This window comes from Theropithecus gelada, chromosome 12 (genome assembly GCF_003255815.1).
Source record: "Theropithecus gelada isolate Dixy chromosome 12, Tgel_1.0, whole genome shotgun sequence".
Taxonomy (NCBI): domain Eukaryota; kingdom Metazoa; phylum Chordata; class Mammalia; order Primates; family Cercopithecidae; genus Theropithecus; species Theropithecus gelada.
Window position 1 is genome coordinate 65,509,344 of NC_037680.1, and position 13,231 is coordinate 65,522,574.

Here is a 13,231-nt window from a genome sequence, read left to right on the forward strand (position 1 = left end):
ATGTAGACATACTTGCTGGCAAAATTAGGTTAAGGAGGGAAATGGGGTCAGGAGGAGGGAAATGGGGTCAGGCTGAAGGAGAATATCAAAAGTTAGGCAAGAGACGTTTCCATTTAATAAGGACTGAGTGGAAATTTACACAACTTCGGCCTTCTTCGCAGCTTTCTACGTGGCAGTTAAACGTGGCAGTGATTCATTTGGAAGGGTGGTTGAACATGATAAAATGTGTGACTGATTGGAGAATACTAGGTCAGAGGCAGCTAAGTCTATTTGGAAATTATCCTTCTGCAGATGGTGGATGAAATCATCTGGCTCCAGAATGAAATTATCAAGGACCAAACTTCCAAAGGAAAGGAGAAAAGAACAGCATGGTGTGTACGTGGTGAGGAGGATGTGGAGGAAACATCACCAAGGGTCTGATTGGGGATACTGTAGCTTTTAATCGTTTTTAAAAAGGAGGGTTCAATTTTGAGGGCTGAGGTTGTGATTAATTCAGGGCTATGAGGAGAGAGAGGAAACTGAACAGAAGGAGGGATTCATTAGTGCTATTGATAAAAATGGTTTGGGACCGATTTTCAAATTTTGTCTTGAATTTAAACCACCTGGAGACTGTCCTCAGCCGAGTCAGCAAAAGCACAGCTTTGAAAGAGGTGATCACTTTCTGTGAGAACCCAACAAAGCACAGCATTATGCAAGGAAACATGTCAAATGTCTCTGGGAGGGGCTTGTACTTTAGCTTCCTTTGAGTCTTTAGGGCTAAAATTCTGACTACAGATGTTTTCAATTTATGTTGCTTTTTTTTTCTCATTAAATTGGCTAACAAGTGTGACTATTCTGTATCTCCAGCCGCCTTTCATTATAGGATCTATCTTGTAACAGTCTCAACTGCTGGGAAAATTGTTCACATTACGATTACAGTTCTACATTTCTCTATTTATTACCACTTGAATCTACATTTGTACTTCACATTCATGCAGACCAATTTTCTGCTATATCAATGGCATTTAACCATAACTGCTTATATGCATATGCTTTTGGTATGCACTCTTTAAAATGAGGAGAATCATATTCTTTGATTACAAATAAATGCATCTGTGAGGCCAAGGCGGGACGATCACTTGAGGCCAGGAGTTTGAGATCAGCCTGGCCAACATAGTGAAATCCCATCTCTACTAAAAATACAACAATTAGCTGGGCATGATGGTGCACACCTGTAATCCCAACTACTCAGGAGGCTGACACAGGAGACTTACTTGAACCCAGGAGCCAGAGGTGGCAGTGAGCCAAGATCACACCACTGCTGTTTAACCTGGGCAACAGAGCAAGACTCTGTCTCAAAAGAAGATACAGAAATGACCAAGAAACATATGAAAAAATGCTCACCATCACTAATGATTAAATAAATGCAATTAAGACCACAATGCAATACCATCTAACTCATGCAATAAAGGCCATAATCAAAAAATCAAAAAATAATAGATGTTGGCATGGACACAGTGAACAGGAACACTTCTACACTGCTGGAGGGAATGTAAACTAGTACAACCACTGTGGAATACAGTGTGGAGATTCCTTAAAGGACTAAAAGTAGAATTACCATTTGATTCAGCAATTCCACTACTTGGTATCTACCTAGAGGGAAAGAAGTCATTACACCAAAAAGATACTTGCATGAGCACGTTTATAGCAGCACAACTTGCAATTGCAAAAATGTGGAACCAACCCAAATGCCCATCAATCAAGACAGTTTCTTTATCCACCCGTATATGTGCGTGTATATATGTATATACACACATATATATATGATGGAATACTACTCAGCCATAAAAAGGAATGAATTAGGGCCGGGCGCGGTGGCTCAAGCCTGTAATCCCAGCACTTTGGGAGGCCGAGACGGGCGGATCACGAGGTCAGGAGATCGAGACCATCCTGGCTAACACGGTGAAACCCCGTCTCTACTAAAAAATACAAAAAACTAGACGGGCGCAGTGGCGGGCGCCTGTAGTCCCAGCTACTCGGGAGGCTGAGGCAGGAGAATGGCGTGAACCCGGGAGGCGGAGCTTGCAGTGAGCTGAGATCCGGCCACTGCACTCCAGCCTGGGCGGCAGAGCGAGACTCCGTCTCAAAAAAAAAAAAAAGGAATGAATTAATGGCATTTGCAGCAATGTGGATGAGTTGGAGACTATTGTTCTAAGTGAAGTAACTCATGAATGGAAAACCAAAACATTGTATGTTCTTACTCATAAGTGGGAGCTAAGCTATGAGGATGCAAAGGCATCGCAATGACACAGTGGACTTTGGGGAATCAGGGGGAAAGGGTGGAAAGGGAGTGAACTATTAAAGACTACAAATTGGGTGCAGTGTATACTGCTTGGGTGATGGATACACCAAAATCTCAGCAATCACCACTGAAGAACTTACTCATGTAACAAAACACCATCTGTTCCCCAATAAACTATGAAAATACAAATTTTTTTTAAAAAAGAAAATCAGAATAAATGCAATCTTCAGGGAATTTTTTATCCTGTAAGATAGTCACATAATATGAATTAAGTATCATTTGAGGTTTTTGCTGATAGCATCAAAATAAAATCCAGCAGAGAATTATGAGCAAATTTTTATAGGATTTTGCTAAATTTTTACAGTTTTATCTCTAGAGCTCCTTATTATGTCTCACTCATGCTTTTGTCCAGTTCAGTTTTCAAATATAATTTTCATTTTCTTTCACATTTCATTCTGTTGGTTTTATTGAGTTTAGTCATTAAAGTATAAAAATGAGAATAAGAGATGCATTAGAGCATTAGACATGGCTTCAAGCTCTCTTTTCTGACTTCACAGAAATGACATCCAAGGTTTAGAATTCTATGACTAAAAAGTAATATTCATATAATACATATTCCTCCTTCACTCTTTTCCTTTTGAACATCTGCATTCTCCAGTGGTCTGTTTCGGGCTCACTAGTCTCCACTTTTGTGAATGATTGCACTCACATTGAAATCTCAAACAACTACTGGATGTGATGGCTCACCTATCTTTATGTATAACCCTGACTGTCTCCAGCTAGATGCTCCATGGACATAGAACACATGTCCTCAGCCTGCCCGCTTTGCTAGTCCCCATCTCAGTACATGCCAGCACCTTCCTTCCATCTTCCTAAGCCAGAAACTTGGAAATAATCTTAAAATCTTGGTTCCTCACCCTCACTCTTTCATCAGATTGCATTGATGCTTTTTAAATATTTCTCAAATCCATCTCTCTCCATGTGCAGTGACATGAACTGCTCTTTCTGCTTTTCTTATACATTGTTCAACTAATCTTTCTCTTTTCAATCTTACTGCCATTAAAATTTCTTCCTTCAGTATTGCTGCCAAGGTGATCTTTTTAACATGCAAATCACAATGTGTCTTACTTGCCAAAACACTTCAATATATTGCAGTGAAACTTGTATTGGTATTTTGGGTGGTTCAGATTTTGTTCTAAGGGATTGGCCTACATACAAGAATTTCAACATACTTGGCCCATCTACAAAATCCCTAAAATATTCCCCAATCTTTATTATAACCACTAATACCCTACTCACACATTTCCAAGGGCACTCTAGAGGGTATGGTTACATACCCAGCTAAGCACCACAGATACTTTCCTTAAAACACCTTCAAAATAATTTTCAATCTCTTTATTTCTACACACAAGTCCCTTTACGATACCTCTTCCTGCTTCTCTAACTTTATCTCCCACCAACCCCTTGTATGCAATCTATTACAGAAACTGCCCACCAGGGGCTCCCCAGGCAAGGCCATGACTTTTAAGAACTCCATGCCTTGATCTATGTTGTTCTTTGTGTCTTACCTTCTTTCATTGTTCAAGACACTATCTTTAACCCTCTAGACTCATTAAGAAAGAGTGTATTCCAGCTACTCTTCCTTGCTTCCTCTCCTCTCCAAATTCCAGCCTAGCTTAGATGGCTAGGTCCCATGCTTCCCATATACATACCTAATTAATGTTAGTTATCACCATATATTTATTCAGCTTAGTTGGTATGTTGGTCCGTTTTACCCACTAAATGGTATAAGCAGCATATAAAGCATGGAATGATTTCCTGTACCATGTGCTGGGTAATAATTTTACATTCCAAAGCAAAAATACCAGTATCTGACATGAAATCCACATGAAAAGCATGTACCTACAATAGATTCTTAGTCTGTTGTGTAAATAATCTGGCACCATTGTGAAATTGTTTTTGTCATGTTAATTTTTAAGTTCTATTCTATCTTATATCTATACTTATTATTTACATTTGTGGAGTGTTTTTTATCTTTTGTTATTTTTTGTTTTACAAATAATGTTTTAATTTACTTGTCATCAGGTAAAATCAGCAGCCCCAGAGGACATCCTAGTGTGTACTACTCTATCCTCAATCTCTGGCTCACTTTTGGGCCTACTACCTTCTCACATTTATAGGAACTGTGAATAAACCAATTAGAGAAAATGACTTTAACTATTCTTTCCACATTCCATGGGAAAAAACAGACAAAAAATATATGTGAGTGTTTTTCTGTCTTCTTTGACACTTAATACTATCAGGTATTTTAATGTTTGTCAAATTCTGATAAAATTCTGTATCTTATTGTTTCTGTTGCATTTTTATTTCTAATGATATTAAATATCTTCCACATTTATTAGTTTTTATATTGTGGCTTTTGTAAATCACCAGTATAGGACTATGCATATTTTGGAGGATTTTACAGAAACTGCATTAAACCATTTCTGTAATATATATTACATAAATGTTCCCAACTGGTACATGCTTTGAAGCATACTATTGAGATTTTTATAATATAGTATTTTTTTTTTTTTTTTTATGGTAGGAGCTCACTGTCTTGCAAGGGCTAGCCTTGAACTCCTGGATTCAAGTGATCATCCCACCTCAGACTACTGAATAGGTGGAACTACAAGTGAGCAGCATTGTGCCTGTTATAATACAGATTTAAGATGTATTTTAGAATCTGATTTCTCATCATTTTATTATTTATATATTTGTTTTCTACAGATTTAAGATGTATTTTAGAATCTGATCTTTCATCATTTTATTATTTACATATTTGTTTTCATCTCCATTCCAGGATTATTAAGCTACTCAATAATTTTTATGCAAATATATTTAGAGGTTTTAAAAATTGAATTAGTTCATTTGGGAACTGTTTTGGTATAATAATTAAAGAAAGAAACATGCTTTCAAATGATAAATAGTTACAAATTTACTTTAATAGTATTTACTGAATAAACAGGAATTAATTTTTTTCTATATTAATTCTAATATAGGTACATAGATTCACTTCTAAATATTTTTTGTTCCCTATGACCGGTAGCTTTTTATTATTTTTAAATATTTCCTTGGGCCAGGGTCCACCTTTATTCACCATTTCTGTTTTGGAGAGGATCTTTTTTTTATCACTTTTCTTGCAAATTTTTCATTCCAATAACTTTTAGAACAGTTTTGTCATGTTTTCAGTTTTTATGATCTTATAGGGATTTTCAGTGGGAGCATTTATTAATTTAGGAAAAAATTACATTTTTCAAATATTGAGCTTCCCTATGTTAAGGTAGGTTTAGCCCTAATTTTATTTTACATGTCTCAGTCAAGTGTTATGGATTTTTTTCAATCGGGTTCTGCAAATTTCTTGTCATGTTTAGGTATATGTTGTATGTTGCTATTGTTATTGGATAATAATCCTTTATTCAGTTGTGTTTCTGTCCAGTAGTACTAATAGAAACAGTAACATAATATAATGGTAATAACGATGTATGCTTCACACTAGTACATAAATGATTACTCTCTGAATGTATTTTTCCAGTTACACATAGTATACAATGTTTCATCATTCAATGAATGTATGTTGAACATGCACAAATACTAAGAAAATTTTTGGATCCTGTGTAAACAGTCCGTGCCTTTGTAACAAATAGAATTAATAGAAAAGACTGACACCTACCAAATAATCACACCCTTTGTAAAACATTCTAATTTGTGCTATAAATATAAATATTTATAAGAAGAAATACAGTGTGCCAAGAAAATTGAATGGGGACTATCTTACCTGGGTTGTGGTAAGGAGTGAGGAGCCCAGTAAAGATTTTGTGAGGATGAGGCATTGAGAAGAGTTCCGAAAGGTAAGTACAAGTAAACTGGGCAAAAAGAATACACATGCAAATGGTTTTCAGTAGGACAGGGAAGAAGCTTTTAGAAAATGGACAAAATCCCATGTGAGTGGAGCACAGAGAAAGGGAGATAGTGGTGTAAGGAAGCCTGGGAAGAAGGCAGGAGTCAGGTCATGCCAGTACCTCATAGTTTGAAGATTTTTGTCTCTATCCTAGAAGCTACCACTGAAGCTTTTTATAATAAGATGAGTGCATGTGTGTTGTGTTAGCTAGGGTGGCTGGGGGGGAGTGAGAGGTGACATATTCAGATTTTTACTTCAAATTGATTTCTCTGGCTGTAGTGAGAAGAATGGATCAGAAGAGGGCAAGAGTGGATGCCTGGAAACCTGTCGGAGGCTATTGAAAAAGCTCAGGCGAGACATAATAATTATGTGGACAGATAGCGGCAGTGTAGATCAAGAGAAGGATAGGACCTTAGGGAATATTTAGGGGGCAGAATTGGAAATATTTAACAAGGACGGGACTCGCGTGATCCGAGAGAAGAGAGAGAGGTGACAAAAATGACTCTCAGGTTTCTGGCCTGCCTAAATGGATGGATAATGAGGCTATTGTGTTTTTTTTTTTTTTTTTTTTTTCTGTTAATTCTGAGAATTTTTATTTGTATTTTTAAATAAATCAACAATAAATGTATGCCACCATCCTCCCCAAATGTAGATTATTTCACTTTTTATAGTGTAGAATTTGAGGTGTCTATGGGACATGAAAGTAAAGAAATCCACTGACAGATCAAATATATAGGCAAGAAATTTGAGAGCCTTGGAATGGTCTGGGCAGGCTTTTATTGGTAGCATTCCCAAAATCCAAATAAGAAATGTTATTTCTGTAGTTGGAAATTGTTAGTGTTTGTGACTTAATAGTATTACCACATATTTCTGATGCATCTATGTGAACTTATATAATCTGTACAGTTTGGACTTGAAGGAAGTCAAGGAAGACTCACACATGTTTTTAGGCATATAAATACTCAAATTTAAGATATACAGGTCAAAATATAACCAGTTTGGGGGAAAATGATGTTGTAAACTAAATATTGAAAATAAAACAAAACAATTAGGCTAAATTTATATGTGATACACTTTGAGACATATGTCTTATTATTACAGTTTATTCAGTCATGAAAAATCTATTGCTTGCCCTTTTTATCAATAATACTACTCTGACATTTTTAAGGGCAGAGGCAGTGATAATTGGTGTCATGTTGCCTTTGTGGGTAATGTTGTAGATAGATTTTCATTTATAAGCCAGTACATATATGATGGAAGGTATTTGTTGTATCTTTTAAACAAATGGCAAACAAAGTATACCACCACATCTCCTTTTCACTATTGGAAATGAAATAGATCTAATACGGTCAAAGGAATTCCACAAAACAAAAACCACGGACATGACAAAAGCGTGCATTTAATTGGATGCTTTGCAGAGATACATGACCAAAGTTGTGTGCATGGCTTGTCGTTTGGGAGGGTCCCAGTTATTTATTTTAAAAGAAAAAAATTAAAATAGAGCCAACAAATGCAATTAAGAAAAAAAAAAAAAGTCTTGAGACACAAGGGGACCTACATGTTCTGGTCTAAGAAGCGTGCAAGTAACACAAAGCATTCCAGATACAGTATGACAGAGGAACAGTGAACAAGCATTGGAATAATGCTCTTTCTTTCAGAAATGGGAAGTCTAACAGTTATGTTTTCACAATGGTAGTGATTAAACCATCTTTATTTTTAAAGAATTTTATAGGAAGAATTTTAGCACCATCATTAAAGGAAAAATAATAATACCTTTTTAGCCCTGCCTATCTCCAGTCTTGAAATAATAACAGAAGCATAGCACCTTTCAGTATCTAAAATATAAACAAGAATAGTAAGTCCATCCCAGCTTCTAGAGATGAGGTAGCTCATGCTAAGAAATGTTGGGTCATTTTTCCTATGAAAGTTCAAAGGCCAAATGGTCTAATTCCGATCATCACATTTGATTAGAGTCAGCTCCACAACTGTTTCTAGATCTTTTTCTTCATTATAGGCTTCAGGATGATGAGATTGTACATGTGGAAGAGTCTCAACTTAGAGTCCTTGGACATATGTTTGTAAAGTTCTATATGTCAATTATTTTGCATTCAATATCTTCTTAAATAAGAGAGTGTAAATTTACTAAATGGTATATACTAGTGTAACTTCTATCCATATTGATAGATTGAGTCAAGAGGAGAAAGATATCTTTAAATTTGAATGAGAAAGATGTCTAAACTTATAGTCTTTTACAAACATTTAAGAAGTTGAAGTAAATTCACTTTGTTCTCCAAAATGCCACTGAATATATACTATCGAAAAATTCTATTTAAGACAGTGAGAAACTGTTTTTTTTTTTTTAAGATTCTCCTAAAAGAGTTTCTATTATAGTTACACAATATCAAGACATGCATGTAGGTCTCAATCACAAGTTAAACATTTTAAACTCATTTTTAATTGACAGTCTTGGAATGAGAGTTCACAAAAAGGGCACTAATTTCTATTTTTCAACTGCAGCCAAGCAAAATAAACATGTGTTGTGGCTCTGTATACCCCACTCTTTAAGCTACCTGCCAGGAAGAAGAATTTCCTCATAAATACTAAGCAACTTTTTCATTACACTGAAATAAACTGAAGAAAACGGAGATTTATTTATTCAATCAGTTTACTTTCTGCAAAGGTGGTCATTGTCATTGGTCATCTTAAACCTAAACTGTTGTATTGAAAAATATTTAAAATCAATTAAAACTTGAGGATTGTAAGTAAAATAAATATTCTGAAGGATAAGGAGGCCAGGCACTTAAGACCATATATACAATGCTGATGCAGGATCAGCCACTACTTCAAGAGTCTCAGGATCAACTTCAAACAGTCAGAGTTCTTGTGAATGGCGGTGGTCATTGATGGTGGTGCTCATTGTCAATGTATCTTGGCTTACTTTACACAAAACAAACTGGCCCAATTTCAACGCCGAATTCCTGGTCTGTGCCGCCAACATCCACAGGGGCAAGATCTATGATGGGCAAGCGTGCCACATTCTGTGTTCTATATTCAAAGACAGTCTTGCCCACATTTCCATTTCGCTTCTGAAATTAAATGGTGCAATGGGTTAAACGTACATACAATTTTTTCCAAAGCAACCTTCCCAGACAACTTTTATAATGTAAAGGCAATGATTTTTAGAGTACTCCTTAAAAAAAAAATGAAAACATAAAGTGAGATATTAGTGTACTTATGTAACAGAATTTCTTTCATGCTTTAAGTAAATTTTCTTTGTTCTTCTGCAGCTTCCCAAATGGTCACTAGCAACATAAATTATGAAAGCTTTTTTTGTTTTTCACAAATGAAACTATAATTCACCATTCAGTATTATTTTTGTTTTATATCTCAATATGCAAGTGGGGAGACTTACAAATTGGTGAAAAACTAAAGTATCTTGGATTGATTACGCATTTTAGAAATAAGGCATTTTAAGCATGGGACTGAGATTCAGTAAGTTAAATAACTTGGAAAAGAACCAAAGAAAGTCTGCAGAAGAACTGGATCAGATCTTAGGGATCCAGTTCTTTCTTTACTATAAGGATTCAAACCTCTATCACGCTTCATGTGCTAACACACACTCAAGTTTACCCTAAGGAATGACTATAAACTGCTATTATGCTCATACACAAGGTAAAATTGCCCCCAGTTCTAGTGCCATAATAGTATTTTTAACAAAAATAATTTTTTTTTTTTCCTCAACCAGACCAATGTAGATCAAAAAGTACTTACAGAGCAAGTGTCTTGAAGAACGATATACCGGAATCTAATATTTCCCTCTGCTTTGATATCTAAGTCATTTGCCCCTTTGAGAACCACAGCTTTTTTGAGGTTCTTAGCTTGATCATCCATGTATCCTACACTGTTTTTACAGATGTAAGTAATGTTCTGGGAGGCTTCTTTTGATAAAAGGCGCAAGAAAGTCATCTGAGTAATGGCTGTATTAGGTGACTGGTGGTCTCCATAAGCAAACTAGAAAAACAAAGAGTCTTTGTCATACACAAGACTGAAGCGTTTCATAATGCCTTACACATGTATAGATAAATATATAAATTGATTTCAGATAAATCAATTTTGAAGAGTATTACTTTAATTATTGTCATAAAGCAAGCCATTCTACCTGTACATCTAAACATATCTTAAAATGTCTATGAATACTCAAAAGAACCTCTGTCCTTACTAACCCAAAGGGTAATGAAACCAATAATAACAATAATTCACCAGAACAAGCATAAATATTTTTAAATCTGCTTCAATCATGTATCAAAAATAACTCATTATTTTTATTGCTAATTATAATAAAAATTAAGAATTAACTAGTAGTATAAAATCTTTTTACCCCAACTATTACATAATTGTAGGAAATACATATGAAAAGTTTTCCATGAGCTAACAAAATAAATAATCAAAAAATTTTTTCTAAAGACTCTTTCCTACTCACCTTCTACTTTGAGCTTTGGTTTCAGCACTCCCATTTGAGGGTTTTATTTTACATATTGTATTAGCTAAATTACATTTCAACTATTTATATTTAAAATTTAAAATTTTGTGCTCATTAAATAATGATAGATACTAGCTTATCTTGTATACACCCATAATGTTCTCATATAATGTTTATTCTGAACGTGATTTCTAGGAAAAGGTCAGAAGCAGAAGTGACAAGAAAATTTCAATTAGGCTGCCATAAAGAAATGCAATATGAAATATTCACATTGCAATAGGCAGTGGCAAGGCCAGAGAGTTTCTGAACACCAGACCATGACAGAAACAGGGTAGACTGGGAGTCAGAAAAATATCAATAGACTTCATAACATTACAAAGATGCCTTAAGTTTAAATAATATTAAAAATTTTACAAAATGATTCAATTATTTAAACATTATTATAGCAGTTATCTAATATTAATTTACCGTCTATCCCATAGTACAAGACCCTAAACTAAGAATTTTATATCCACATGGAAACTATAGGATAAACATTATCACCCTTACTTTAAGCTAGCAAAACTGAGTCTCCAAAAAGTTCGGTGACTTTATAAGGCCCCAAAGTCAGTACGAGATCCTGGTGAGGTAACCAGGTCTCCTGAAGCTGAATATACAGAAATCACTGTTTATCAACTGTGGCAAGATCCCTTCTAGTACACTCCACAGTCCATGTCACATACATTAGAGGAATTTACAGTAAAAATAATTACTTTTCTATATTTCATCAATGAGAAAATTTTTAATTCAAAATTTTTGTTAACTTGACTCATAGCAAAACCTTGTTTATGCAATGGTATTACAATTGTAACTAATGAGAATATATCACTTCAAAATAAACATGGCAAAATAAGCCTGGTTAAAAAAAATAGCAAAGTCCTAAATAAATCAAAAATATGTAATAAGTAGTAAAAAGTAAAGAATACAATTTTAAGTAAGCATATTAAATTACCTGAGACCCTCTGTTCATATCAAGACCATACCAAACAGGCTTATTGTCAGGAGATTTACTGGCCCACCAGGTTTTACGTGGTACACTGGATGGGTTTGCTGAAATACATGTTTCTCCTGTTTCCATGTTGCAGTAAACTTTGATCGCATCTTCAACAGAGCCTTGGTTAGGATCAATCCAGTATTCACCTATTTTTCAAAATAGAAATTTTACTAAATAAAGACAATCTCAATCATGATTATAAGTCTCCAAAAAAATTAACAGAGGGTTTGACAATATATACTCACTGATTAAGGATTATTTTAAACAAGAGCACCTCTTAAGAAAAAAGTAACTGTTATGCATTGGGGGCCTTTCTACATTCCAGTCGCTATTGTAAGGCGCTTTGCCAAACCATGCACTTAAGGCTCAAAACATCCATGTGAAGAAGTATCATTACTCCCATTTTACAGATGAGAAAACAATACTGAAAAGAGACAATCTACACAGTAAGTGGCTTTGCCAAAATAGATGTGTTCCCAATATTTTAAAGCAAATTAGAATTAGAGTGTAATAAAATAATCTAAATAATGTAATACAATAATGTAAAATAATGTAACATCAAAACCATGAGTCAAGTGAATAAATGAGTTGAATTACAATTAGAATGCTATGAATCATTTCATTGGCTCTTTTTAAAATTAATTTTCTCATATATAAGAGATTCTTAAAACAGGAAATACCAAGGCAGTGCTTGGTGGTAGGCATACAGTCAAATACACAATTTAATATGCATTTGTATATATGGATGTGTGTATATATACATATTTGTGTGTATATTATATAAATAGTATGTGAGAATTGCACTTTAAATGAAATGAAAGTGCCAGAATGTAATATACAGAGTTATAAAATTGCCCTTTCTTCGATGATAATAATTTTAGCTATTCCTGTCAATGTCATTTCAAAGTTAACTTAAATTCTTAAGCACTTTGTAGCTCATTTGTCTCCTGTGACTTAGGATCCCTCTTCTCTAGGTCATATTGGATTAATTAAAATGACAGAATAAGGTAAACTTTAAGCCTGGTACATGCAACTAGGGCAGAACAACTATTTGATTCCAAAATGTCTTGGAACCTCATAATAATATAATCCCACCAGCAGATATTCCAGAAGTATGACTCACAGAACATTAAACTACACGAAAGGAATTACATATTTAAATAAATTTGGGAAATATATGCTTGATGATCCAACAATATGTTAACATTAAGACACTGACAGGTCATGTAAGTAAATAAACATTTTGAACAATACTTAACCAATTATTTTCCACATTTCCACGAAATGCTTTTACTCCACAAAAATATCAATATTTTAAGATTTCTGGATGGAAATGGAACTACCATCATGAGACTGGATTATTAATAGGATATATCATCTATTATAGTACTTTTATTTAAAAAAGTTAACTTTTATTTTAGATACAAGGGGTACCTGTGCAGATTTGTTACATGGGAATATTGTACGATGCTGAGGTTTGGGGTTCAGATCCTATCA

The 13,231-nt window shown here is 34.5% G+C and overlaps 1 protein-coding gene across 1 annotated transcript in view; it reads right to left on the reverse strand.

The window, feature by feature from the left end:
- Positions 1 to 7,600: 7,600 nt before the first annotated feature.
- COL5A2 (collagen type V alpha 2 chain) overlaps positions 7,601 to 13,231 on the reverse strand; it is a 148,777-nt gene continuing 143,146 nt past the window's right edge. Inside the window, exons 52-54 of the mRNA XM_025404119.1 lie at positions 11,693 to 11,880; positions 9,993 to 10,232; positions 7,601 to 9,307 (exon numbers count right to left, since the gene is read on the reverse strand). Of these exons, the coding sequence (XP_025259904.1) occupies positions 9,161 to 9,307; positions 9,993 to 10,232; positions 11,693 to 11,880 (575 nt within the window). The 3' untranslated portion in view covers positions 7,601 to 9,160. The remainder of the gene's footprint in view (positions 9,308 to 9,992; positions 10,233 to 11,692; positions 11,881 to 13,231) is intronic.